The sequence below is a fragment of the Macrotis lagotis genome, chromosome 1, assembly GCF_037893015.1.
Source record: "Macrotis lagotis isolate mMagLag1 chromosome 1, bilby.v1.9.chrom.fasta, whole genome shotgun sequence".
Taxonomy (NCBI): domain Eukaryota; kingdom Metazoa; phylum Chordata; class Mammalia; order Peramelemorphia; family Peramelidae; genus Macrotis; species Macrotis lagotis.
The window spans coordinates 835,754,916-835,778,689 of record NC_133658.1 but is presented as its reverse complement, the minus strand read 5'-3'; the positions used below and the strand labels follow the sequence as shown (position 1 = coordinate 835,778,689).

At 38.9% G+C, this 23,774-nt stretch overlaps 1 protein-coding gene across 6 annotated transcripts in view; it reads right to left on the bottom strand.

Annotated features, from left to right (window-relative positions):
• NUMA1 (nuclear mitotic apparatus protein 1) overlaps window positions 1-23,774 on the bottom strand; it is a 96,438-nt gene that overhangs the window by 38,112 nt on the left and 34,552 nt on the right. For 2 of the 6 annotated variants that reach the window (XM_074217314.1, XM_074217315.1), the window contains exons 1-2: window positions 20,438-20,650; window positions 10,290-10,370 (exon numbers count right to left, since the gene is read on the bottom strand). In XM_074217314.1, coding sequence (XP_074073415.1) covers window positions 10,290-10,331 — 42 coding nt within the window. In that variant the 5' untranslated portion in view covers window positions 10,332-10,370; window positions 20,438-20,650. Of the gene's footprint in view, window positions 1-10,289; window positions 10,371-20,178; window positions 20,280-20,432; window positions 20,651-23,774 lie in introns of those variants that run through there. The other 4 variants (XM_074217316.1, XM_074217319.1, XM_074217317.1 and 1 more) reach the window with 3 other exon arrangements.

The following is a 23,774-nucleotide window of genomic DNA, read 5'->3' as shown; positions in this document are numbered from 1 at the left end:
TCATAACATGGAATTATCAATTAAACAAGTTAAAAAATATAAGATTATAGCTTAAACTTTATTATAAATATTTTAAATTTTATTATAAACAATATTAATCATCACTATGATTTCAGCTTCCTTTAGATACTTAAACAAATTTCAATGCCAAAAAAGTCATAATTTTTTAATTGCCTCCCCTTTAGTCTTGAGTGAAGTCTTTCTTTATACATTCCTATTCACTTTTCCATATATATATATATATACACACACACACACATATACATACATATATATATATATATATATATATATATGTATATATATATATATATATATATATATATATATATTTATGTTGGTAGTTAAGCTTATACCCTTCTTTTAGTTGTGCTTTCTTTTATCCCCATTTAGAATTATTTCACAAAATTCCTTCCAGATTTCTTCCCCAGACTGGCTGTTCTCAATTGTGTTAACATATTCATTGGAATACAATTTCAATAATATACAATCTTCTATTATTGGTTGCTTTCAGGTTTATTTTCTTTTTTCACTTCCAAGGAATGCTATCCTATATGTATCTCTAAATAGCTTTGTTAACCAAACTAACATTCCCAGGGTATAATCCCAACAAGGAAATCACTAGCTTAACAAACTGCTGTTAGTCTGAAATTTTAATAGCAATAAATGAACATATTTGTTTCTCACCTATCCCAATAGTAATGCTTCATTATTTCTTAAATTTTTGGTCAATTTTATAGGTATGAGGTAATATTTTTGGGTTGTGGTCATTTGTAACTCTTGGATTATTATTGAGATCGAACATTTTTCTCAAGTATTAAGCAACAATTTTTGTTTGCTCGTCTGCAAAATGATCACATTTCTTGACCATTTTATCTGTTAGAGACAGGAAATTGTTTTGATAGCTTTAACAGGTCCTTACACATTTTATATGCCAGATTTTAATCTGTCATCATTTTTGCCATAAATATTTTTCCAATGTTTTCTTTTATATCATAATATACACATATGTATATAAAATATTCTTGTATGTTCTCTTAGACATTCTCTTCCTCTCTCTCTCTCTCTCTCTCTCTCTCTCTCTCTCTCTCTCTCTCGTTTTACAATTCTTGCTTTACTTAAGTGATTTTTATGTAATGTGAATTTTCCCCATCTACCCATTTCAGTTAATCTATAATAAAGCCTACACTTATGAGATAGTTCACTTTTCCCCAGAAGAGCACATTTACTGACAGCCATAGTAAAAATATAAGGATCGTTACTGAACACAGTAATCACTTTCTATCTGAAGACATATGGGAACTTACTTAGAGATGCTTCTTGGCTTACCAACACTGGCATTGTACAATGCCTGCTTTACAAATTTTCAAAAAAAAAAAAAATTGGAATACAGTTTTATTTCAGAATCTTTACATAAAGTCAAATCTGCATAATGTGAATTTATGTAAAGTGAGAACAAATGTATAGCTATAGAGAATTGTCTAATTCATATAATCAAGTATATCTGACTTGTCCCAATAATTCTTTCCATTTAACAGCTACAAAACCAACTCTTGATTCTTCTAACTGGTCTTTTTGCTGGCTCTATGTTCCATTTTCCAATTGGGGAATGAAGGGTATTATTCCAAAATTCTATATTTAGGGCAGGTAGGTGGCGCAGTGGATAGAGCACCAGTCCTGGAATCAGGAGGACCTGAATTCAAATTCAACCTCAGATACTTACTAATTACCTAGCTGTATGACCTTGGACAAGTCACTTAACCCTTTGCCTTGCAAAAACCCAAAACAAATAAAAAAGCAAAGCCCTATATTGAACTCTGTTCTCTACTATGTCTAGGTGACCCTATCAACTATTCCATGGATTCAATTACTATTACTATTCAGATGATTTTGAAATCTGTATTTTCCCCTCTCTCTAGTCTCTCTAATGATCTCTAGTCTCATATCACCAAATGCCTATAACATCTATTTCCAACTGAATGTCTCATAAGAATTTTAAAATAACAAGATCATTGCTCATTCCATCAATTCAATAATCAGGGACAATTTTAGAGTACCAGTGACGGATACCATCTGTATCAAGAGAAAGAACTGTAGAGTTAAAAAGAAGACCAAAGTCTATAACCTTCCATTGTTTTAAGAGTCTTATGTACTACATAATTTTGCTCTCTGATATCTTATTTTCTCCTCAAGGATATGATTTCTCTCTCAACACATTCAATTTCGATCAATGCAAAGCATGGAAACAATGTAAAGATTATCAGACTGCCTTCGGGGGGGGGGGAGGAAAACTGTAAAATTCAAAACCTTACAAAAATGATAGGTAGAAACTACTATTGTATATAATTAGAATAACATTTCCAAAACTTATGTCTCAATCTTTCTTTACCTTTTTCCCAAAATTTTCCTGTTTATGGAGGACAACACTAATATCTCATTCATTTGGGTTCAAAACATTCTCCCTCAACTTACATATCCAATCAGTTTTTTGATTCTATCTCTACATCTCTCAACTCATCCCCTTCTCTCCACTCACATCAACACCACCCACCCTAGAGTTCAAGATCCTCAGCACCTCTTGCCTAGAGCTGTTGCAATAGTTTGCAAATTATCTAGATATTCCCTGTCCAATACATTGTTATATCACTGCCAAACTGATACCCCTACAACACGAGTCTGAATAGGTCTTAAATTGTAAGAGTTCCAGCAGCAACTATTATTTTTTTGGATCATTTAAAATTTCATCTATCACAGTCTGACTCCAATCTACTACCTTCCCAGGCTTACTACAGATTACCATCTTTTTACACATTCTAAGGTACAAGCAAGTCAGCCTTCTTTGTTGTTCTTTACACTTGACTTCCCATTATCTTATTTTTCTCCCTTTTGCATAAACTGTTTCCTAAGCCTGAGATGCAGAGAGACTGCTTAGAATGCTGAGTAGCTTCAAAAGTATAATTCCAAATGATCTTTAAGAGGTTCATCTTGACTCTTAAATGATTCTTAATCTATCATATATGTGTATAAATTATTTTCCCTTATTAGATATTGTATAAAGTCCTTGAGGATAGATAATAATAATGTTTGTCCTTTACTTTCAAAGAAGACCACACCATCAGGGAGGTGATGCCATGACAAACACATGAACTGGATTTGAGTAAAGGTGTGCTGTGCTAAGTGACTACTTGGATCCAGTGGCTATATGTGAGCCAGGACAAACTGGAGATGGCCCTGGATGCAAGGCAATCAGGATTAAGTGATTTGCCCAAGATCATACAGCTAGTAAGAGTCAAGTGTCTGAGGCCAGATTCTATCTCCTGTCCTCCTGACTCCAAGGCCAATGCTCTATGCACTGCACCACCTAGCTGACCTTTATTACATCATATGTTGTCTCTGTTTGTTAAGCATCTGATACATGATAGGCAATTTAAAAATACTTGTCAAATGACTGTATGTTATATGGGTTTTTGGCAGATGTTGAAGAAAAATTTCTTTTCCTATTTTTAAAAATCAAGAACAAAATTGTATTTTATCAGTATGTTTCTTCAATTATCAATATCATTTTAAAATAATTTTCTTACATTAAAGTTTTATTTAGTATTTTTTGCATGTATATTCAAAGCATTGAAAGTATCTTTGATTCCTTGAAATAATTCAAAATATCTATTTCCAAACGGAAATTTACAGTCAGAAGGTGCTCTTTATTATTTTGTCAGTGAATAAATAGAAAAAAGAAAATATAAACAAACCATGGCCAAATCTGGTGTTTTATAGATTTCTTGTACTACTCAAAGTCTACTTTCATTGAAAAATAAAATGTGAACATAATTAAATTATACATTTAAAAAACGAATCCTATGTTTGTCTTGGAAAAATATGTTTATTGGTAAAGAAAAATACCAAGGATATGAATTCCTTTTTTTTAGTTAAGACAATTTAGATATTTGTTTTCTTTAGTAACAGGGTTTCCCTCCTAAAACAATATAGCAAATGGTTCTCCAAACATCTGTTTAACTCTCTTCCTGGAATTTGCAAAATATCTGGTTCAAAAAATAATAACAGTTGCTCATGCTTCTTCCATTACAGATTATGGTTTGCAAAATATCTCCTCACAAAAGTCCTTTGAAGTATGTAATCTAAATATATTACTATCCCTATCTCATGAAACATGGAACTGAGGCTCATAGAAATTAATCTAACCCGGGGCAACTAGGTGGTATAGTGGATAAAGCACTGGCCTTGGAGTCAGGAGTACCTGGGTTCAAATCTGGTCTCAGACACTTAATAATTACCTAGTTGTGTGGCCTTGGGCAAGCCACTTAATCCCATTTGCCTTGCAAAAACCTAAAAAAAAAAATTAAACTAACCCAAGGCCACAGCTACTATGAAAAGAGGTAAGGAACTGAACTCGGGTCTTCTGGCTTTAAGAACAATGTAAGACCAGTGTGTGTCCACTAAACACTGCTAATTTGGGGAAATATATATATGTATGATACAATTTTTTAATGGAGCTATAAATTTAATTATAAACCATACTTAAATCAACCACTTTGTGAAAAAGTAAAGTGTAAACATTCTAAAAATAAAATTTCTCTCTAAATGGCAAAAAAGTACTCAAGAATCCTCTACTAAAGTCCTCTTCCAAACCCTGAAGGCAATTTTAGTTCCCACAAAGGACTTCACCAGATAGTAGAAGAAAAAGTTCGAAAGGCTTAGAGAGCACAGGTCCACATCTTCTGAAGATCAATTTAAGTTTGGAGAGTTGAGAGGGAGGGAGGGAGGGAGGGAGAGAGAGAGAGAGAGAGAGAGAGTTGTGCGTGTAATGAAAGGTTGTAGGGGCAGCTAGATGGCACAGTGGATGGAGTATCAGAGGACCTGAGTTCAAATCCAATCTCAGACACTTATAATTACCTAACTGTGAGACCTTGGACAAGTCACTTATCCCTATTGAGTTAGTAAAAAAGAAAGAAAGAAAAAAGACATGAAAGGTTGTAATCTATATTGCAGGAAGGTATACCTCTAAAATATCATGAATTTTCACAGAATTAAGTAGTACTGAAAGGTCTGTACTGAAAGTACTGAAAGACACCATATTTTATTACATATGAGGAAAACTGAAGCCAAGAGATGGAACGTGAGTTGGTCCAATGTCACACTTCCCAGGATCTAGAACCCTGATCTCCAAATCATGCCCGAGGCTTTACTCTCTTGTTGCCACAAATTATAACCTTTCAAATTCATTAAAACTTAAGACTAAAGAATGGCCTCTTTGCTCTCACACATCTCAACCCCCAAGACTGCTTCTCAAATACATGAAAGTGGCTGACCTCTGAAAAACTGAGTATAACATTCCTCACAGGGAGGCATGAGGAAACAAAATATTAACTTTGTCCTGAACCTACCCTAATTATTTCTTGTACTTTCTGAAGAATAAACTCATTTTCCTTGAAATTACTGAATTGGATGATTATTTGAATTATCATGTAAGGGCAATCTGATTTATATAAAATTCTACTACTTTAAAGTTTAAAAAACCTCAATTTCTTTCCCTAAGGTCCTTCTCCCTCCACTTGCCTGAATTCATAAGAGCCAAGATGCAATGGAGATAGACTTAAGAGTCTTGGCAAAATGTGGTTGGGCAAGTTATTTAACCTCTCTAAGTCTCAATTTCCTCATTTCTTGTGAAGAAAGTGTTTATAAACACATACAGAGACAAAAGTTTATCAGTAAACAGTAAGGGAAGGGATGATTTAATACCAACAAAAAGGGCAATCAAAATATTTGTTCTGAACCAGTTTTACATATATCATCCATTTCTAGGAAACTATTAGAGATTTTATTACCACTCTATTATTTTTATCTGCCAAAATAACCAGCCAACATCCTGTATTACTAAAGAAGATGACAACAAATACTAAGAAAAAGTCAAAAGAAAGATTTTGAAGAAATGATAAGTGTCCAATTAAGATGACTGTACTAGAGATATTGGTCAAACTATTAATTTGGGGGAAATGGCCCTATTTCTGCAGGTCTCCAAAGGCAGTTAATAACCACCTAGCATAATATGGTTTACATGTAAATCAAATTTATATGTAAATGCCACATAGGCTTCTCTGCAGTACAGCTAAGGGTCACCTGCTTTCTACTCTTCCCCAGGCACAACAGGAGATATGGATGTCCCTATACCTCATAGAGCTTTGTCTCTGTATTGCTAAAGTGGCAAGCGATGATTTACAGGTCTCAGAACAACATCTTTGGAAATTAAGAATGGTGTGTGTGTGTGTGTGTGTTTGTATGGAAAAAACACCATTGTAAGTTACAACTGCAAATATGACTTGAGTAAACAAAAGCTTGGCAGAGAAGCCTTATATAGCAATGATGAGAGAATTCAAATATTTTGATGTCAGTTAAAGCCTTCCTTTTGGTAAAAACAGATTAACTAATCATTTCTTACTTTGTTTTAATGATAATTTCATCCTTTAAAAGATAAGAAACCAACAACAAGAAATATTACCCTAGATCTGATTCTCACCAAAAAGGAAGAATTGATTCCTTGGGTAAAATGATAGGAACATTGATAAATGAGAAATAACTATTTCTTTTTTCTTTTGTTTTGTTTTTTTGCAAGGCAAATGGGGTTAAGTGGCTTGCCCAAGGCCACACAGCTAGGTAATTATTAAGTGTCTGAGTCCGGATTTGAACTCAGGTACTCCTGACTCCAGGGCTGGTGCTCTATCCACTGCATCCCTAATTTTGAGACAGCCGACTTCAAAAGATTAAAGAAAGGATAGGTAGAATTCAATGGACTAAAATTCTACAAAAGTCAGAAGGGATAGAAAGCTCTCAAAAATAAAACTGGGGGGGGGGGGATGGCTAGGTGGCGCAGTGGATAAAGCACCGGCCCTGGAGTCAGGAGTACCTGGGTTCAAATCCGGCCTCAGACACTTAATAATTACCTAGCTGTGTGGCCTTGGGCAAGCCACTTAACCCCATTTGCTTTGCAAAAAAAAAACACCCTAAAAAAAATAAAATAAAATAAAACAAAACTGTGAAGATATAACAGTCTAAAGGAGGGAAAAAATATTCAAAAAATTCTATACAAATGTAAAGGGAATCCTTCCAATCACTTAGATTTTTTAGAAGATGCAAAGGCAGATTATAGAGGATAAACAGAAAAGTATGTCATCAAACACAATTCCAAAGAACTCATGATGAAACACCTTGAGATAGAGAGATGACTCAGATTGTAGAATGAAGCTATTTACTGGACATCACTAATATGGCAATGTTTTGCTTGACTATTCATATTTTTAACAGGTAATCTTTTTTATTGGTCTCTCAATTAGTAGGGAAGGGGACAGAGAGAAGGAAAGAATTCAGAACTAAAAATAAAATAAAATTTGAATAAAAATTTAAAAAGTCATTAATTTCTAACAACTTTGTCAGGAACACCAAAACTCATAATTAGTTAAGGCTGAGAAAAGATGAAGAACTTCAAAATGAGGGATTCCAACCCCAACAATGTTGGGGAAAAGAAGACAGGATATATAGAGCAATGATAACAGATATAAGAGAGATGTACATCTCTTACTCTGTTTCTGTGGTCATAGTCAAGGGAAAAGATCTTTGGACTAAAACCAGAGTAAAAATAGCCAAGGTGAAACCCAAGATAAGCAGGAAGATGACAGGAAGATGTCATACCTATCCTTGATGAATTCAAATCACCAAGTTCAAGTGAACTAGATTCTAGGATTATGAGAAGATATGACTGCTGAGTCACTGTCAGTGAACTCTGAATCATTAAAACATTTTTTTAAATGCACAGGGGAAAAATATGAAAGAAGTTCTGAAGGAAGCACTGACAAACAGGGTAGTTTTGAAAAGTAATATGTAGAATGTATTATGTATAGAGAACCATCTTTTGTGTTTTGTTATGTGTATGAAAATGACTTTTTTGGGTGATTTAAGTTCAGAATAATTTTTTTCTAAAATTATTATTTTAGCAGTTTTTTAAATTGAATTCCATATACTCTTTGTCCCTTCTATACCTTCCCCTCCCCATCCACTGGGAAAATAGGCAATGTGATATCAAATATATGTCAAATCATGAAAAAAATTTCCATATTTCTTTCCAAAAGCAAGAAAAATAAAGAAAATGAGAAAATGATATTTCAGTTAACAGTTTTATCAGTTCTTTATGGAGGTGGATGGCATTTTTTCCATCCTGAGTCCTCTGGAAATGTCTTGGGTCATTTTATTTATTAGAGAAATCAAGTTTTTCCACAGACGATCACCACTGTATTACTATTACTGTACACAATGATCTTCTAGTATTTCTTATTTCATACCACATCAGTTCATATAGATCTTGCCATGTTTTTTTGAAAGCACCCCCCTTCCATCATTTCTTATAGCACAATAGTATTCCATCACAATCATATGTCTCAATTCATTCAGTCAATTTTTCCTGGTTGATGAGCATCCTCATATATATGTATGTATGTATGTATGTATATATATGTATATGTATAACACACACACAGAGCCCTACCTAGTAGTGCTATTGCTGGGTCAAAGCTTTGTATAAAATGATGCAAGCAGAACTAGAAAAACAATTTGAACAACAATAAAAAGCCAAACAACTTTGAAAGACTTAGGAACCAATCACAATTTCAGGGGGTCTCATAAAGAAACATGCTAATATTTAACCTCTAATAGAAAAATGATGGACTCAGAATACAAAATGATACTTTTTTTTTGGTCATGGTCAGAGTAAAAATCTGTTTTTCTTGACCATTCATATACATAAGAAGAGTAATGTTCTTCTTGTTTTCTCAATGACCAGAAAAGAGAATATGGACGTAAAAATAAAATAAAATTGAATTAGGAAAATCATAAGGAATTAAAAAGATACCAAATAATTAGAGAAGAGCAAATGTTGTTCTGAATTTAAAAAAACGAAAGGCTAAAATTAAAAATGTCATTTAAAAATATTTTTGATTTCACATTATTAAAAGGACATTAGTGAGCCACCAGAAAAAGCAAAAATCACTAAAGACCAATAAAGCTTCATAAAGAACAGGGCTCATCTCAGACAATAGTAATTTTTTAATCTTGTCAAAAAAAATTTAGAAAATGCAAAGGCAGATTATAGAGGATAAATAGAAAAGTATGTCATCAAACACAATTCCAAAGAACTCATGATGAAACATGATGAAACACCTTGAGATAGATGACTACAGATTGTAGACTGATGCTATTTACTAGACATCACTAATATAGCAATCTGTTTTGCTTGACTATACATACATATTGACTATATATATTCTCTTATGCTCTTTATTATTTTATTGTCCCTGATTACATGTAAAAACAAGTTTTAACATTCATTATTAAAACTGTAAAGCTCTGAATTCTCTCCCTTATTCCCACTCCATTCCCCCTCACAAAACAATTTTTTGATATAGGCTAAAATTTATATATAGTCATGCAAAATAGTCATGTTGTAGAAGTAAACATAAGCCCCCTTCCTCCTCCTCCCTGCCCCAAATAAAAATCTTAAGAAAAATAAAGTATACTTCAATCTGTATTCAGGAACCATAGCTTTGATCTCATGCTCTGAGTAGAGAAAAGGGAGGTAGGCTAAAACATACTGTTAAGGCAGATTCAGAACTGGTTTCATGGCATGTGTCAAAGAATTTGATGGTTCACTGTTAACTTGGAAGATTTCTAGAATATCCCAAGGAATGGCGTAATCCTGTGTTGTTTGACATTTTTTATTAACCTCTTGGCTAAAGACATCGATAACACTATCATTAAATTTGCAAATGGCACAAATCTGGGAGGTATGACTGATCAATCAATCATTCAACAAGCATTTAAGAAACACCTACTATTAACTAGTAGCTAGGTGGTGTAGAGGAACCCAGGAAACCTGGGTTCAAATCTGACCTCAGATATTTCCTAGCTATGTGACCCTGGGAAAACCATGAACCCTAGTTGCTGATTGGCTACCTACTGATGATTCTCATCAGAAAATGTGAAGAGAGGACAATTCAATAAGGCTGAATGGAGGTGATTTAGGGGAGATTTAATAACTCTTCAAGTGCACAAATAAAGATAGTAAAGAAAGTTCCTTGCTGAAGGGTATGGAAGAAATTAAATGAACTTTCAATATTGGTTTCAGCCTAGAGTAGGTTTAACAGAGCTCAAAAGTCAGTTCGAGGAAATACATAAAACTGGAACAAAGAAGAAACACGAGGAGAAGATGGCAAGGAATAACCACCTACCCAGGAAAGGAGTGCAGCTGCCCTGGTTGCATGAAGAGTCATTCTGGCAACGTCGGATGATCAGCCCACTGCACCTGCAACCTAAAGAGAAGAATAGCAGCAGTTTAGAATTTGCAAAGTCAGGTCAATTTGCCAAATTACAAGAGGAAAGAAAAACTATTTTTGTTTAGGCCCCAAAGCAATCCAAATCATACCTACTGCTTAGGCCCAATCTGGCAATCTATTAGGTAATATGACAATTTTTACAGAGATTAGAGAAGTTCCAACTGCTGCCCTAAAGCTGATTATCATTGACAACCTTACAGAGAAGACTACTGAACCAAATTCAATGCCCATGTCCTATCCAAATTCTAAAAAATTTTGGAAAAGATAACTTTTACTATTACCTTCAATTTAGGAAAAAAAACCCATTATCTGATTACGTATTTTGCTATCTCTCTTATACTTTATTTTTCTTCCTTAAGGATATGATTTCTCTCATCACATTCAAATGAGATCAATGTATACCATGGAAATAACAGAATGCCTTCTATGGAGGCTGGGGGGGTAGGGAAGTAAGAATGGAGGGAAAATTGTAAAACTCAAAATAAATAAAATCTTTCTAAAAAAAGAAAAGATAGTTTTTTAAGGCTGGACCACAGTCATATTCTATGAAGACCTCCCCCTTTAGCAGAAGATGGCAAGATTCTAAGGCTTCCCTGCAAGATCCTAAATTTTGCCTGATTCACATAAGCAGGTCAAGAACCTCAAAGGTCTTCTCAAATCTAAGATACCTAGGATTTGGTGCTAGAAGGGATTTTATTTATAATCCAACTTCTTCTTAATCCAAAGAGAAGTGAACTGTCTAGAATTCAAACCCAAGCTTTGATTCCAAAATTAAGTAGGGGTCCCCCCCCCCCGATCAAGATGTCTTATCTTAGAGTTGGATGTCAAAACCAAGGTTCCCTAAATAAGGATAAACCCAGCCCTTCAGAACATGGAATTTCTTAAAATTCAACCAATATTTATTTGGTGACTATAAAATACAGAATTACTTTGCTAAGGAGGTTAAATTTAGATAAGGTTCCTGCCTTCCTAGAGTTTAGTAGAGAGATAAAACACTAACACAGCTAAAATATACAATCACAATCCAATTCAATTGGCATTTATATGTCAACTGGGTACAAGGCATGTTGTTAGATATTCAAAATCAATCACAGATAGTCTTAGAGTAGAGCTTTATCCTGGCATCCTTTGCTCTAACTTCCCTAGCCCTGAGGACCTATAGTCCTAGGAAGCACCCAATCCAGATGTCGGCTTGTCTGAAGAACCCTAGCTCTGGAAGAGATATTCCTCCATAGGTCACACTACTCTTTACTAACAACTAGGAATGAGTAAAACAAGGTCTTTTCCCATTTTTACTCATTTCCTTTTGGAGAGGAGCTAGAGCAGTAAGGTCACTGGTTATTGACACATGTTCATGTGCTTAGAATCAATAGTTTGAGAATTTTTCTATCATTCTAAAGTTTCAAAGAACAGAAAAAGAGAGGCTGTTTAGTCATGTCCTACTCTTTGTGACCCATTCAGAGTTTTTTTCTTGACAAAGCTACTGGTATGATTTTACAGATGAGGAAACTGAGACAATCAGCTTTCAATGCCTTGTCCGGGGACACAGAGTGAGTAAACATTTGAGGCCACATTTCAACTCAGATCTTCCTGAACTCTATCTAACTGTGTGCTACCTCACTGCTTCTTGTGCCTCCTAATCCCTAACCTTAGTAAATTTATAATCTAGATGAAGAAGGAAGGCAAATACTCATGAAACAATACTTAGTGCAGTATATATTTGTTAAATATAATCAACAAAGTGCTTTCTGCAAATGCTCACATTTATAGTACTTTACAATGTATAAGGTTACACATAGCTCCAGCACTTCCAGCACTCTTCTACAAAATCCCATTTTGATTCCATATTATACCATTGTTATAATCGTAAAATAAACTAGGTTTACATGAGATTTAGAACAGAGAATGAAAAAATTAAGGGAGAGTCCAAGGAACTGATTGAGAATCACAGATATCAAAGTATTTCATCAACAGAAGCTTCTATTGTTTAATAAGTCTTAACCACACAGCAAGATCTATTCAAGATCATTAGGTGGTCTGTAATGACAGCTGACCTGTCCCTGAGGTTAATAAAATTTTGCTACTTTTCAGATTCCCTCCAGAATCCTGAAGGGAAACATTCAGGTCAGAGGCCGGACAAAAGTACTCTCTGGGCTCAGCTTGAATATCCCTTGCTTTTTGGCAAGGGGAGTAAGGCTAAATTTTTATCTGCTCATTCCCACCCCAAGGCAAGAGTCCAAGCTCATTCTTCCTTCTTGAGACCAAAATCATTCTCAGATTATTCCCCTCATTGCTTAAGGACTCCCTTACTCTCCCATCAATCACCTGCCTTCCTGACAATGAGACAAAATCTAGGTCAGAAAAGATATTTGTAAACAGATTTCATTTTACAACTGCTCCAGGAAAAAAAAGGGTAAACGTTATGTTATTAGAAATAAAGGGGGGGGGGCACGTGGCTAGGTGGCACAGTGGATAGAGCACAGACCCTGAAGTCAGGAGTACCTGAGTTCAAATCGACCTCAGATACTTAATGATTACCTGTGGCCTTGGGCAAGCCACTTAACCCCATTTGCCTTGCAGAAAAACTTTAAAAAAAAAAAAAGAAAAAAAGAAAGGGAAACTTAAGAGATCATCTAATACAACCACTAGTAACCACTTTATAGATGAGAAGATCTAGATGGTAAAATATTGCCCAAGGTCAGAGGGCACTCCCTAGAACTGTGTTTCCTAAACAAATCTGGCCAAATGCTTTTGGACCTGAAATATATTGAGGGAATCTGTAATAGTAAATCACATTTATACTATACTTTAAATTTTATAAAGCACATTGTCAATACAAACTTGTAAGATACAAATATCTCTACTTCTACTTAACAGCTAAAAAAAAGCGATGCTCAAAGACAGTTTGTGGCTTGCTCAGGTTATGCTGCTATTAGTGTTGAAGCCTAGACTTAAAACCTACTACTTCAGAGAGGACTTTGGGAAGATGGCAGAATAGGTCAGAAAATTCCTTACTAGAGATTTCCTCCATAAACAAGTCAAATTCAAATAAACAAGAGTTAGGGCAGAACTAACTGTCCTCTGGGACAACCATAAATGATGCAAAGAAAGATGTCAGACCCTGGTTTGGCTAGAATGAAGTAGAAACATCTCCAGGCTAGCTCCCTGAAATAAGATCGGTTGATTGGGAAGCAGTCTTCCCCGAGTCGGAATTCTCATCTCCCAGAGAGAGTAGGGAATTGAGCAGATTGGGGAGCTGGGTGTCTGAGCAGGGAAGAGATGGAACCTCTGCTGGTAAGGCCGGGCCCAGCTGTTCTGCCTAGATATGGTCCTTGGCCACCTGCTGTGTGCAGAGGCGGTGACACCAGGATGCTGCTGCCTGTGCAACACTTACAGGAGAACTGAGTTTCTCAGTCTTGGTTCCAGGTCAGAGGGGAGAACTGAAGCTTATAGCCACTGAAGGGTTCTCAGGGATAAGAGCATTTCCAACACAGTGCAGAGGGACCCTAGTAGTGGCCCAGAGGGGAAAGGAGTGCATAGGTTGGACCCAGGACAAAGGGTCTGATACCATCCCCTATACTGCAGGGCAAGAGGTGAATATAATAATAAATTACTTAGGAAAAAAAAAGAAACTTCAAAAATTAGCAGGCAAAGGACAAAGAACCCAATCATAGACAGTTTTTAAGAAAAATAAAGGCAGAGTTGGGGGCGGCTAGGTGGCGTAGTGGATAAAGCACTGGCCTTGGAGTCAGGAGTACCTGGGTTCAAATCCGGTCTCAGACACTTAATAATTACCTAGCTGTGTGGCCTTGGGCAAGCCACTTAACCCCATTTGCCTTGCAAAAATAAATAAATAAATAAAATGAACCAAGAAAATAAAGGCAGGGCTCATCTTCAGAGGAAGATACTGAAGCAAAAAAAAAAAAAAAAAAAAAGCCTCTCCTACCCCAAAAGAGTGACATCAAATGGTTAGCTACTCCTGCTCAAAAAGAATTCACAGAATTCAAAAAACTTTAAAAGTCAAATAAGTGAGATTTGAGGAAAAGTTAAAAAAGAAAATAAGAAATAGTTCAATTACCTAGCTGTGTGGCCTTGGGTAAGCCACTTAACCCCACTGCCTTGCAAAACTTAAAAAATAGTTCAAGAAAAACAAATTAAAAAAACAAGAAAAAAATTATTAAAAGAAAATAAAACTACTGGAAAAGGAGATACATAATCTTAAGAATTTGAAAATAAGAATTGGGCAAGGGGAAGCCAGTGAAGTTATAAGAGACCAAAAATAATAACAAAATTTTAAAAAAATGAAAAAATAGAAGAGAATGTGAAACACTTCAAAAGAAAAAACTCATCTGGAGAACAGATCAAGAAAAAACATAATTGGATTACCTGCTATAATCATAAAAAGAATTCTGATACACTGATACAGGAAATAATAAAAGAAAATTATCCTGCAGTGTTAGAACAAGAGGAAAAAGTAGAAATAGAAAAAATTCACCAACTGAAAGGGATCCTAAGAGAAAAACTGACAGGAATATCATAGCTAAATTCCCAAAACCTCAAGTTAAGGAGAAATATCAAGAAAATACAATTCAAATATGGCTGTGCCAAAATTAGAATTACACAAGACCCAGCAATGACTATTTAAAAAGTAGGTCTCGGAACATTACATATTGAAGAGCAAAAGAACTGGGGATACAGCTGAAAATATCATATCCAGCAAAGTAAAGCATAATCTTGAATGAAAAAAAAAAGAACTTTCAAAGAATTATCAGACTTTCAAGGATTTTGTTGCAGAAAGACTTGAACCTAATAGAAAATTTGACATAGAAGAACCAAGAGAAATAGAAGGTAAACATCAAAGACTATTTATTAGGGACTCTATAAGTACAAATTGATTATACTATTTAAACATGGAAATGTAAACCACATATGCAAGATTGTTATTCAAAATTGTAGCTCAAATGAAAGACTGGGTTAGAACTGAATAGGATAGAATTCTTAAAAGTAAAATGATTTAGGAAAATTTTTTTTGAAAAATGATCATCTAGGGGCAGAAGGTGGTGTAGTGGATAGAGTACTGGCCCTGGAGTCAGGAGTACCTGGGTTCAATTCTGGCCTCAGACAATAATTACCTAGCTGTGTGGCCTTGGGCAAGCCACTTAACCCCACTGCCTTACAAAAACAAACAAGAAGTGATCATCTTATACAAATGGGGTGTGGAGGAAGAATTGATACAGAGGAAATTATGGGGGGGAAGAAAAAGAGAGTAGTTCTAGAAACCTACTCATCCCGTAAGGCATTAAAGATGGACAATATATACATATACACACTCACACACATGTACAAAAGCCTATTAAATTCAGAAAAGAAATAAAAGGTGCGGATAGGAAGGATGCTAAGTTAGAGACTGAGGGTAACAGAATAAGAGATGTACAGGTCAATGGGGAGGTGAATATGTAAGGGAAGGAATCCTGGAAGGGAAGGTTAAAGAGCGGAAGGGCAAGGTAGTGAGTATCAGCAAAATAAAGGAATGAGGAGGGGCTGTTGCTTTCAGGAAACATTATAAAAATGAGAGACACATACAAACCATATCGATATCTATGAACATGTATTTGTGTGTGTGTGTGTGTGTGTGTATGTATATATATAATATATATATCTTTATGTGGGCAAGTGTGCATCTATAAATGTGTATTGATGTGGGTGTATATATGTATAAGGGTATGTATATGTGTGTGCATGTATGTATATATCCATGTTAATTGTAGCTGGGGGAGGGAGGAAAAATAAAGAAATGGCACATAGCAGAGAACAGAAGAAAACCTACAAAGTAGTAAAGAAAAGCTGGATAATTATGAACACAATGTGAGGTATTTTATTATATAGGCTTTTTTGAAATGGAAATTTATTGCTTTATATTATGAATACTCTCGTGTTTTACTTTTTTCTAATTGTATTTTTCTTAATTAAAAATACATAATATATATATGTGTGTGTGTGTATATTCATTCACACACACTCACACAAACACATATATATTTACTGTAATTCTAAATCTTCTGTCAGATCAGAATAGAATGATCTTCCATTCTCTATTCTGATGCCTCTCCAGATACTGGTCTTGGGAATCTGGGATCCAAAATACCCAGATTAAAGGGGTGAAATCAAATGGAGAAATTCTGCAGCAAAATATAGAAAATCAAGGGAATTTTCCCAAATTACTATATTAATGCATAATATTATATTTAATATCTGAGGGCAAAGCAGTAGTAATATTAAATATGATCTTGCCAAAACTGGTATTTACATTCTATGAAAAAAGAAAATCCCAAAGAACCATTGTACTAAAAAGAAGTAGAAAGCACAACAGCAAAAGCAGAAATTTGATAAGGGGTTGAAGAATGGATATTTGGAGTGCCTTCCAAGGTCTTTGACAAAAAGTGCTAACATTTTAATTAAGATGCAATTTAATATGGATTATTTATCAAATCTTAACTTTGCTTCCAAGCATCAATCTCACAAGTACAGTATAAGGAGGTATGTCTAGACAGTAGTTCATCTGAAAAAGATCTGAATGTTTTAAGTCTATCTGGAAAATATCTGAATATTTTAAGGAAGTCACTATAGGCCACTAAGCTGAACGTGAGCTAAAAGTATAACATCAACATCACAGCCAAAGATACCACTGTAATCTTAAACTGCATTATGAGAGGCAAGTATGCAGTGGTAGGATTCTGAAATGGCTTACCTATTATAGTCTACATGGTGGGGGGGGGCGGCTAGGTGGCGCAGTGGACAGAGCACTGGCCCTGGAGTCAGGAGTACCTGAATTCAAATCCGGTCTCAAAACACTTAATAATTACCTAGCTGTGTGGCCTTGGGCAAGCCACTTAACCCCATTTGCCTTGCAAAAACAAAAAAAAACAAAAAAAAAACTAAAAAAAAGTATTAAATTCAGAAAAGAAATAAAAGGAGGGGATAGGAAGGATACTAAGTTAGAGACTGAGAGAAAAAGAATAAAAGGTGTATAGATCAATGGGAAGGTTGGTTTCCCCCATAACATAACAAGTGGTCTTCAAAATCACTTGGTTGAGCAGTGGAAATTCTTGTTCAGATATAGACTGGACTAAATGGTTTCTGAGTTCCCTTCTACTCCAAGATTTTGTGATTTTTGGAAACAGCAGGTGGTTCACTTCTTGGCTCTATTACTATTGTTATTGTTTACTACTACTACTACTACTACCACCACCACCACTACTATTGTTACTACTACTACTACTATTATTAGTATTACTATAATCTTGGACAAATCCCAATCTCTCTCACAAGATAATTTTTAAAGTCCATTCCAGCTCTAAATCCTATGATCCTATAAGAAAGTAGTAATACCAACTGACAATATGAGGTTTGTATAGAAAGCTCTTAAGCCCCCCCCCCAGTACTGATCATCCACTGATTCCTAAGTAATGAGTAGAGCTTTCCTTCCCCACCCTTCCCACCCCACCACTTTTAGATATCATCCAGAAGCTATTATTTTCTGTTAAGGGGCTGCCCTTACTGGAAAGCCAATATGGTTTGTTATTTGCATCACTTTCCCCTTGTCCTGCCTCCCCCCCCAACTCTCTGGGCCAACTCTAGAATATGATCCACTAATCTAAGGTGTATATAGAAAAGCATTCCTCATTTCTTTGAGTCAGCCATCCCACTGTTTCCATCTAAATAAAACTAGGATTAAAACAGCAAAATAATTTGCATTATGCTAGAATGGCATAGCCAATCCATCAGCTCAAAGAGGGTACTATGGCTTTAAAAAAGGCCTTGGCTAGGAACCCAAGGGATTTCAGCCAGAGCTCCATCCCCTCCTCCCTCCCTCTGAAATCTGAGGAAGGCCCCACCCATAAGACACAGCCATGGTGATGGCGACACAGAAAAACAGGGTGATTCTCTTCACTCACAGAACCTGAGGCCATTTTACAGAGATCTTAGTCAGGCTAGATCCCAGCCCATAATTCTGAATGACCTTCAGCAAATTGTTCTTGAAGCTTTTTCATCCTCTTCCTTGATGCCTAAAGGAAGTCTCATAGGGGTTCCTACTCCCTTTGACCTTTCAACTAAAGACTTAGAAGCCACCTCACATTTCCAAAGTTGTAATTAAAAGCAATGAGACTTATCCCCAGCAGGATCGATTCCCACGTTTTTATATTTAACCCTCTCATGGCTATGAGTCAAGCCCTAGAGAGGGAAAGAAGGTTTCTCACTCACCGGTCAGCAGCCAGGGTTCCCTGGCTTGAACCTTTTCTGGGACTTAATGGGTTAACCGAAGTCAATTCCATGCTTATGGATATAGCTAACACAAACCACATGCTCAGATGGAGGAAAATAAGAATGGGAAAGATTCAAGTGGACAATTCTCAGTTAGCTAAACAACTCCCTTTGAAGATTGTTATTTATTTTCTTAAGCCCAACTTAAACTTCAGGTTTGCTTTGAGATAATACCTTTGACTCCAAAGAGCCAGAGTTGGCCAAAGGTGCCTGTATAAACAGAACTTTTCACTGCTTTACCTGTTCCCAGCATTCTCCTTCCCTCACCAAGATGTGGCTGCCCACTCCAAGAGTCCACCTCCTTAAGTTGGCTTCTCACCAATCAAAGGGCTCGAGGACAAAGGTATTTCCTAGATAAGTCAAATGCCTTTTCTAGGTTCCTGCACAATCAGAACTGTCAATCGCATCACTTAAGTTGGTACTCGTCTGTCCTTAGTTACAAGGTCCCTATCTCCAAAAGGAACACTGAGCTCGGCTCTACTGCCATCACATCCACCTGTAGAGTAAGCCCCCTGCTCTCTTGTTCCCACAGCCACTCCAGAGCAATGTGTGGAGGTGCGGTGGGGTGAGTGGGAACAAGGTCTGACTTTGTCAGAGATTTTGTAGGGGCGCAGCAGACATGTCCTAAACAAGTCCAGAATACAGAGAACAGGAATTGCGTGCTTATTTGGCATTTCCCCTAAGGGGGATGGAAAAAAAAAAAAGATAAATCTGTGTCTGACTGTACTGGGGTTAGAAGTGCTTGAAGAGACCCAAGAAAAGTCAAAAGACAAAAGAGATCCTAACTCCTGGCCAGCTGACACCGAGCTGATGGCTCTCGGGTCTGCAGGGTCTCGCCCGGCTTTGGGGGTGAGGCATTCGGGCCAGCCGGCTTCTTGGCGGGCGGCCTGCCATATAACCCGATTTTCTGAAAAGAACTCATGTGGGCTCTGGCCCTCCCCTTTTACACACAGTCTAACTTTCTCTTTGAAGCTTCAAGTTTGGGCCAGAGCCCAAATGCCCCGGAGAGCCTCGGGGGGAGGCTCTCGCCTAGCTTCGGGGCTTATTACTCCAGTCCAAAGTGCTTCCTGGGCCCCGTCGGGCCCCGTCGGCCGCCGAGCGCCGCAGGCCTGGGGAGAGCTGAGGCGGCCGGCCGGTGTCCGTCGGCCTTGCCCTCTCCTCGGGCTGGTGACCGATCCCTCACCGGCCCTTCTCCTGGGAACCTGTCGTCTCGACCCCAGGCCCAGGTCTGGCCGGCCTGCTGCCCGCCAGCGGGGACTCCCTGGCCCTCCCCCTGCAGCCTCCGGAGGAATGAAGGCCCGTCTCCGGCCCGTCTCCGGCCTGCTCCGACAGCTCGGCTCAGCCCGCGCACGAACACGCACACACACACACGAACACACGAACACGAACACACACACACACACACACACACACGAACAATCCCTAACAAACGATCCCCTAAACAGAAACCCGCCGGCGTTACCGGGGCCGAGCCGGGCGGCCAGCCCCCTCCCCTGACTCCAAAGGGCGCCAAGTCCCGGATGTGGCCGCGCCGAGCCCAGCGCGCTCCCGCCGCTTGTTTACTCGCTCGGCTCCGCGGCCCCCTCCCCCCGCCGCCCCTCCCCCTCCCCGCCGCGGATGGCGCAGCCCGCGCAGGGGGCGCAGGAGCCGCCCCACCCCCTCCCTCCACGTCGGAACAAAACCCCAGAGACAAAGTCCCCGTGCGGGGGGCCTCACCCGACCTCTGGGGCCCGAGGCGCCTGGGCCTTTAATCCGCCATTAGCGCTCAACTCTTGGAAGGCAGAGGAGAAGCCGAGAGCCGGCGGAGGAGGAGGGCGGGCGGAGGGACGCGGCCCCACGCACAAAAGAAAAGTTGTGGGTTTCCTCCTCGGCGAGCCTGGCAGCAGCGCGGGGCTGGCGGCGGGCCAGGCGTGCGTCACGGCCCGCGGGCCGCGCGCTTTAAAGGCGCAGGGAGCCCGGCGCCGCCGCCGCCGCCGGGAGAGCCCTCCGCCCAGCGCTCCTCCCCGGCGGGGCGGGGGCGGCCGCGGGGGGGGGGGCGGGGCGGGGGCGGGGCGGCCGCGGGGGGGGAGGGCCGGCGGGGCGGGGGCGGGGCCGCCTGAAGGGGAGGAGCCCGGCCCGGCCCGACACCGCCCCCCGCCCCCCGCGGCTGGGCCTGCGGCAGGGCCCCGGAGCCCCGGCGCCGGAGCGCGCGGCCGCAGCCGCTCACAGGCCTGCTCTGCGGGGCACACACAGACGCTGACGGACGGACACACACAGAGACGGACACACAGGGACACGGACACACACAGACACACACACACACACACACACAGCGCCAGGCCTAGGACAAGGCTGCCATTCAAGTCCAGTCCCCAAAACACTTCCCTCTGCTCCGTACCTTCGGCTCCCGGCCGCGACTCTGCCAAACAGGCCCCCAGGGGCTACTGTCCGGCGGACCCTGATCCTCTGCCCGCTGTGCGCCTGTGGGGAGGCGCCGGAGAGCCGGACCAAGGCTCAGGGCTCTTCCCCAAGTCTACGGGCAATGCTCCTCCGTGGCATCGTAGAAATGGAGAGCTTATGAGGGAGAATCCTCTGCAACATCCTATGGAGCAGGCTTGCCACCCCCACCCCCAAAAGGCTTTGCAAGGACTTCAACTAATTTTGTTTCTGAAACTTTTTCTTGTATAACAATTGTAGCAGAAGAATCACCAGACTTAGGAAATTGGGAAAGCTGGGTTTGAATCCGATTCCAATACTTCCTCATCTAGAAAATGGAACCTGCAACACCTGTACCACCTACCTTGCAGAACTGTTAGCAACAAAGAAATTTGTAAACCTTATAGCGCTGTCAAAATGTCCATCATCCTGTATTATTATAGAAATGCTAAATACAACAGATTTCTCAACAAGCAAGTTTCCTCCCCTTGAAGCTATGTCCTCGACTTATCAACTTAGGTCAGGCATTCAAGATTTTCTACAATCTGACTACCATTTATTGACCTCTCTAGTCTTAACAAAATGCCTCTGAGTGCAGCCAGTCTTTGTCTATAAACATCTACAATGAAAACCTTGGGAACTCCTGTCTCAGCATACCAGTTGATGCCAGTATTACAAATAAGAAAAACAAGATTCCTATCACTGGTAGTGTTCAATTCATGCAGAAGTCAGGGAGTTATCTATATAGAAGGTGGAACCTGGTGACCTTTAAGTACCCTGTTAACTGTGAGAAATCATAACTAGAACACCCTTCTTCCTCTCCTGTCTCTCTCAACCTTCCAGTCCAATTCCAGATTACTGTATAATCTCAATTCATTTTGCTTCTCTCAGCCTTTCCTCTTTTATAAAATGGGAGAATTAAGGTTTAAGACTTACACTGGTATTCTAAGGGCCAACATTTCTTTGAAGTCATCTCACTCTACTCTATTGTGAGTGTTCTTCCTGTCTCACTCATTTGACATAGCATCTGTTTGCTTGATACTGTCAGTTCCTGAATTATACATTGAATACACAAGTTTGTCTCCCCCTAAAAGCATAGAAGCTCTCTGAGAGTAGGGATGATGTCTCACACAGGCATGATCTAGATGAGGTCAGCCAGAACAAAACTGTTTGGCACCAAAGTTAATATAGTAGAACAAAGCCCCATCAGTCCTAGATTCTTGTCTGGATCTGTAATGTTATGAAGTTTACAAGTCATCAAGTATTAATTAAGCCACCATGTGCCAAACAGTGTCATTTAGTATGGGTAACTGGTCCAGTAACCCAGATCTTAGTCTCTTTGCAGCCCTATCTTGGGTAATTCTTAACTATGTCTTTCCATAAACTCACCATAACATTAAAAAAAAGAACTCTAAAAATGCAAATTCTCTCAACTCTCTAATGTTCTGATAATAGCCTGGGAGTCCTTCAAAAAAGTCAGAAAACAACTACTGAGCAAGTGACCCCTTCCAGACCAGAGGGCTGGAATACCACCCATCAAGTCTCCATTTCCCTTTATTATCATAAATTCAAAGGTCCAGAAGGAACTGAAAAAGGAAGAAACAACTATTTCTTAGTGTCTGCTGGGTGCCAGGCACTAAGGAAGCACTTTACAAATATTATCTCCCTTGACCCTCACAACAATCTTGGGAGGTGGGCATTATTGTGATTCCCCCATGCTATTCAGGAGGAACCTGAGACATGCAAGAGGTTAAATGTCTCGCCCAGGGTCATACAGCTAGTAAATGTCATTAAGTCCAAATTTAAACTTGATTCTTTCTGACTCCAGGTCCAGTAGTCTATCTCTCTAGCTCCCTTGCTGGAGCAGGGAAGAAGGAGTTGGCATCACCATACCACTGAATGAAAGAGCTAAAAGATATTAAAGGTCACCTAGTCCAGTCTCCTCATTTTACAGAAAAGGAATCTGGGGTCCTCAGAGGAAAGGAAGTGGAGGCTGACCAAACCCAGGTCTTCTGACTCCACTACATCATTCTCCTTTAGTGAGGCAGTGATCTAGCTCCCTGCAATGGTAGTTTTCCAAACTCCTAGAATCAATAAATAACATCACAAATATACCTGAATACCTTTGTGTTCTTGAACTAAGAAGGTTCTAATAAGTTGCAGATGGCCCTTAAGATTACAAGTCCAAACCCAGAGTTACCAAAGAATAACATATTCCTATTCTATCTGAAGCTACAAAAACATTTTGTTTAGTGCAGTCCTTTTACTGTGGGTATACATACACAGAAACTATAGGTCAGTGCCTTGTAAAATGACTTGTCCAAAGCTCCCTGGACACCACAAAATCAGAAATCAGACAATCTCACACTCTGATTTCAAGTCCACTAACTTAACTTGAACCCAGGGCTAAGGCTTACATGTACAAAAACCAAGCTAAGAGTTGCAGCAGCAACTTGTGAAGGGAGAGCTAAGCAAAGGGTCAAGGTCACCCCGGTGACTTACTCTGATAATCCAGATTGATCTGGCAGAGGACAGAGGGAAGGGAGCCCAATATTCTCTACCTTCCTTCTCTCCCTATAGACTTCTGGTAGGCTAGGAGATAATGATAACATGATCTGTGGATGGTGCTTGGACACAGACATG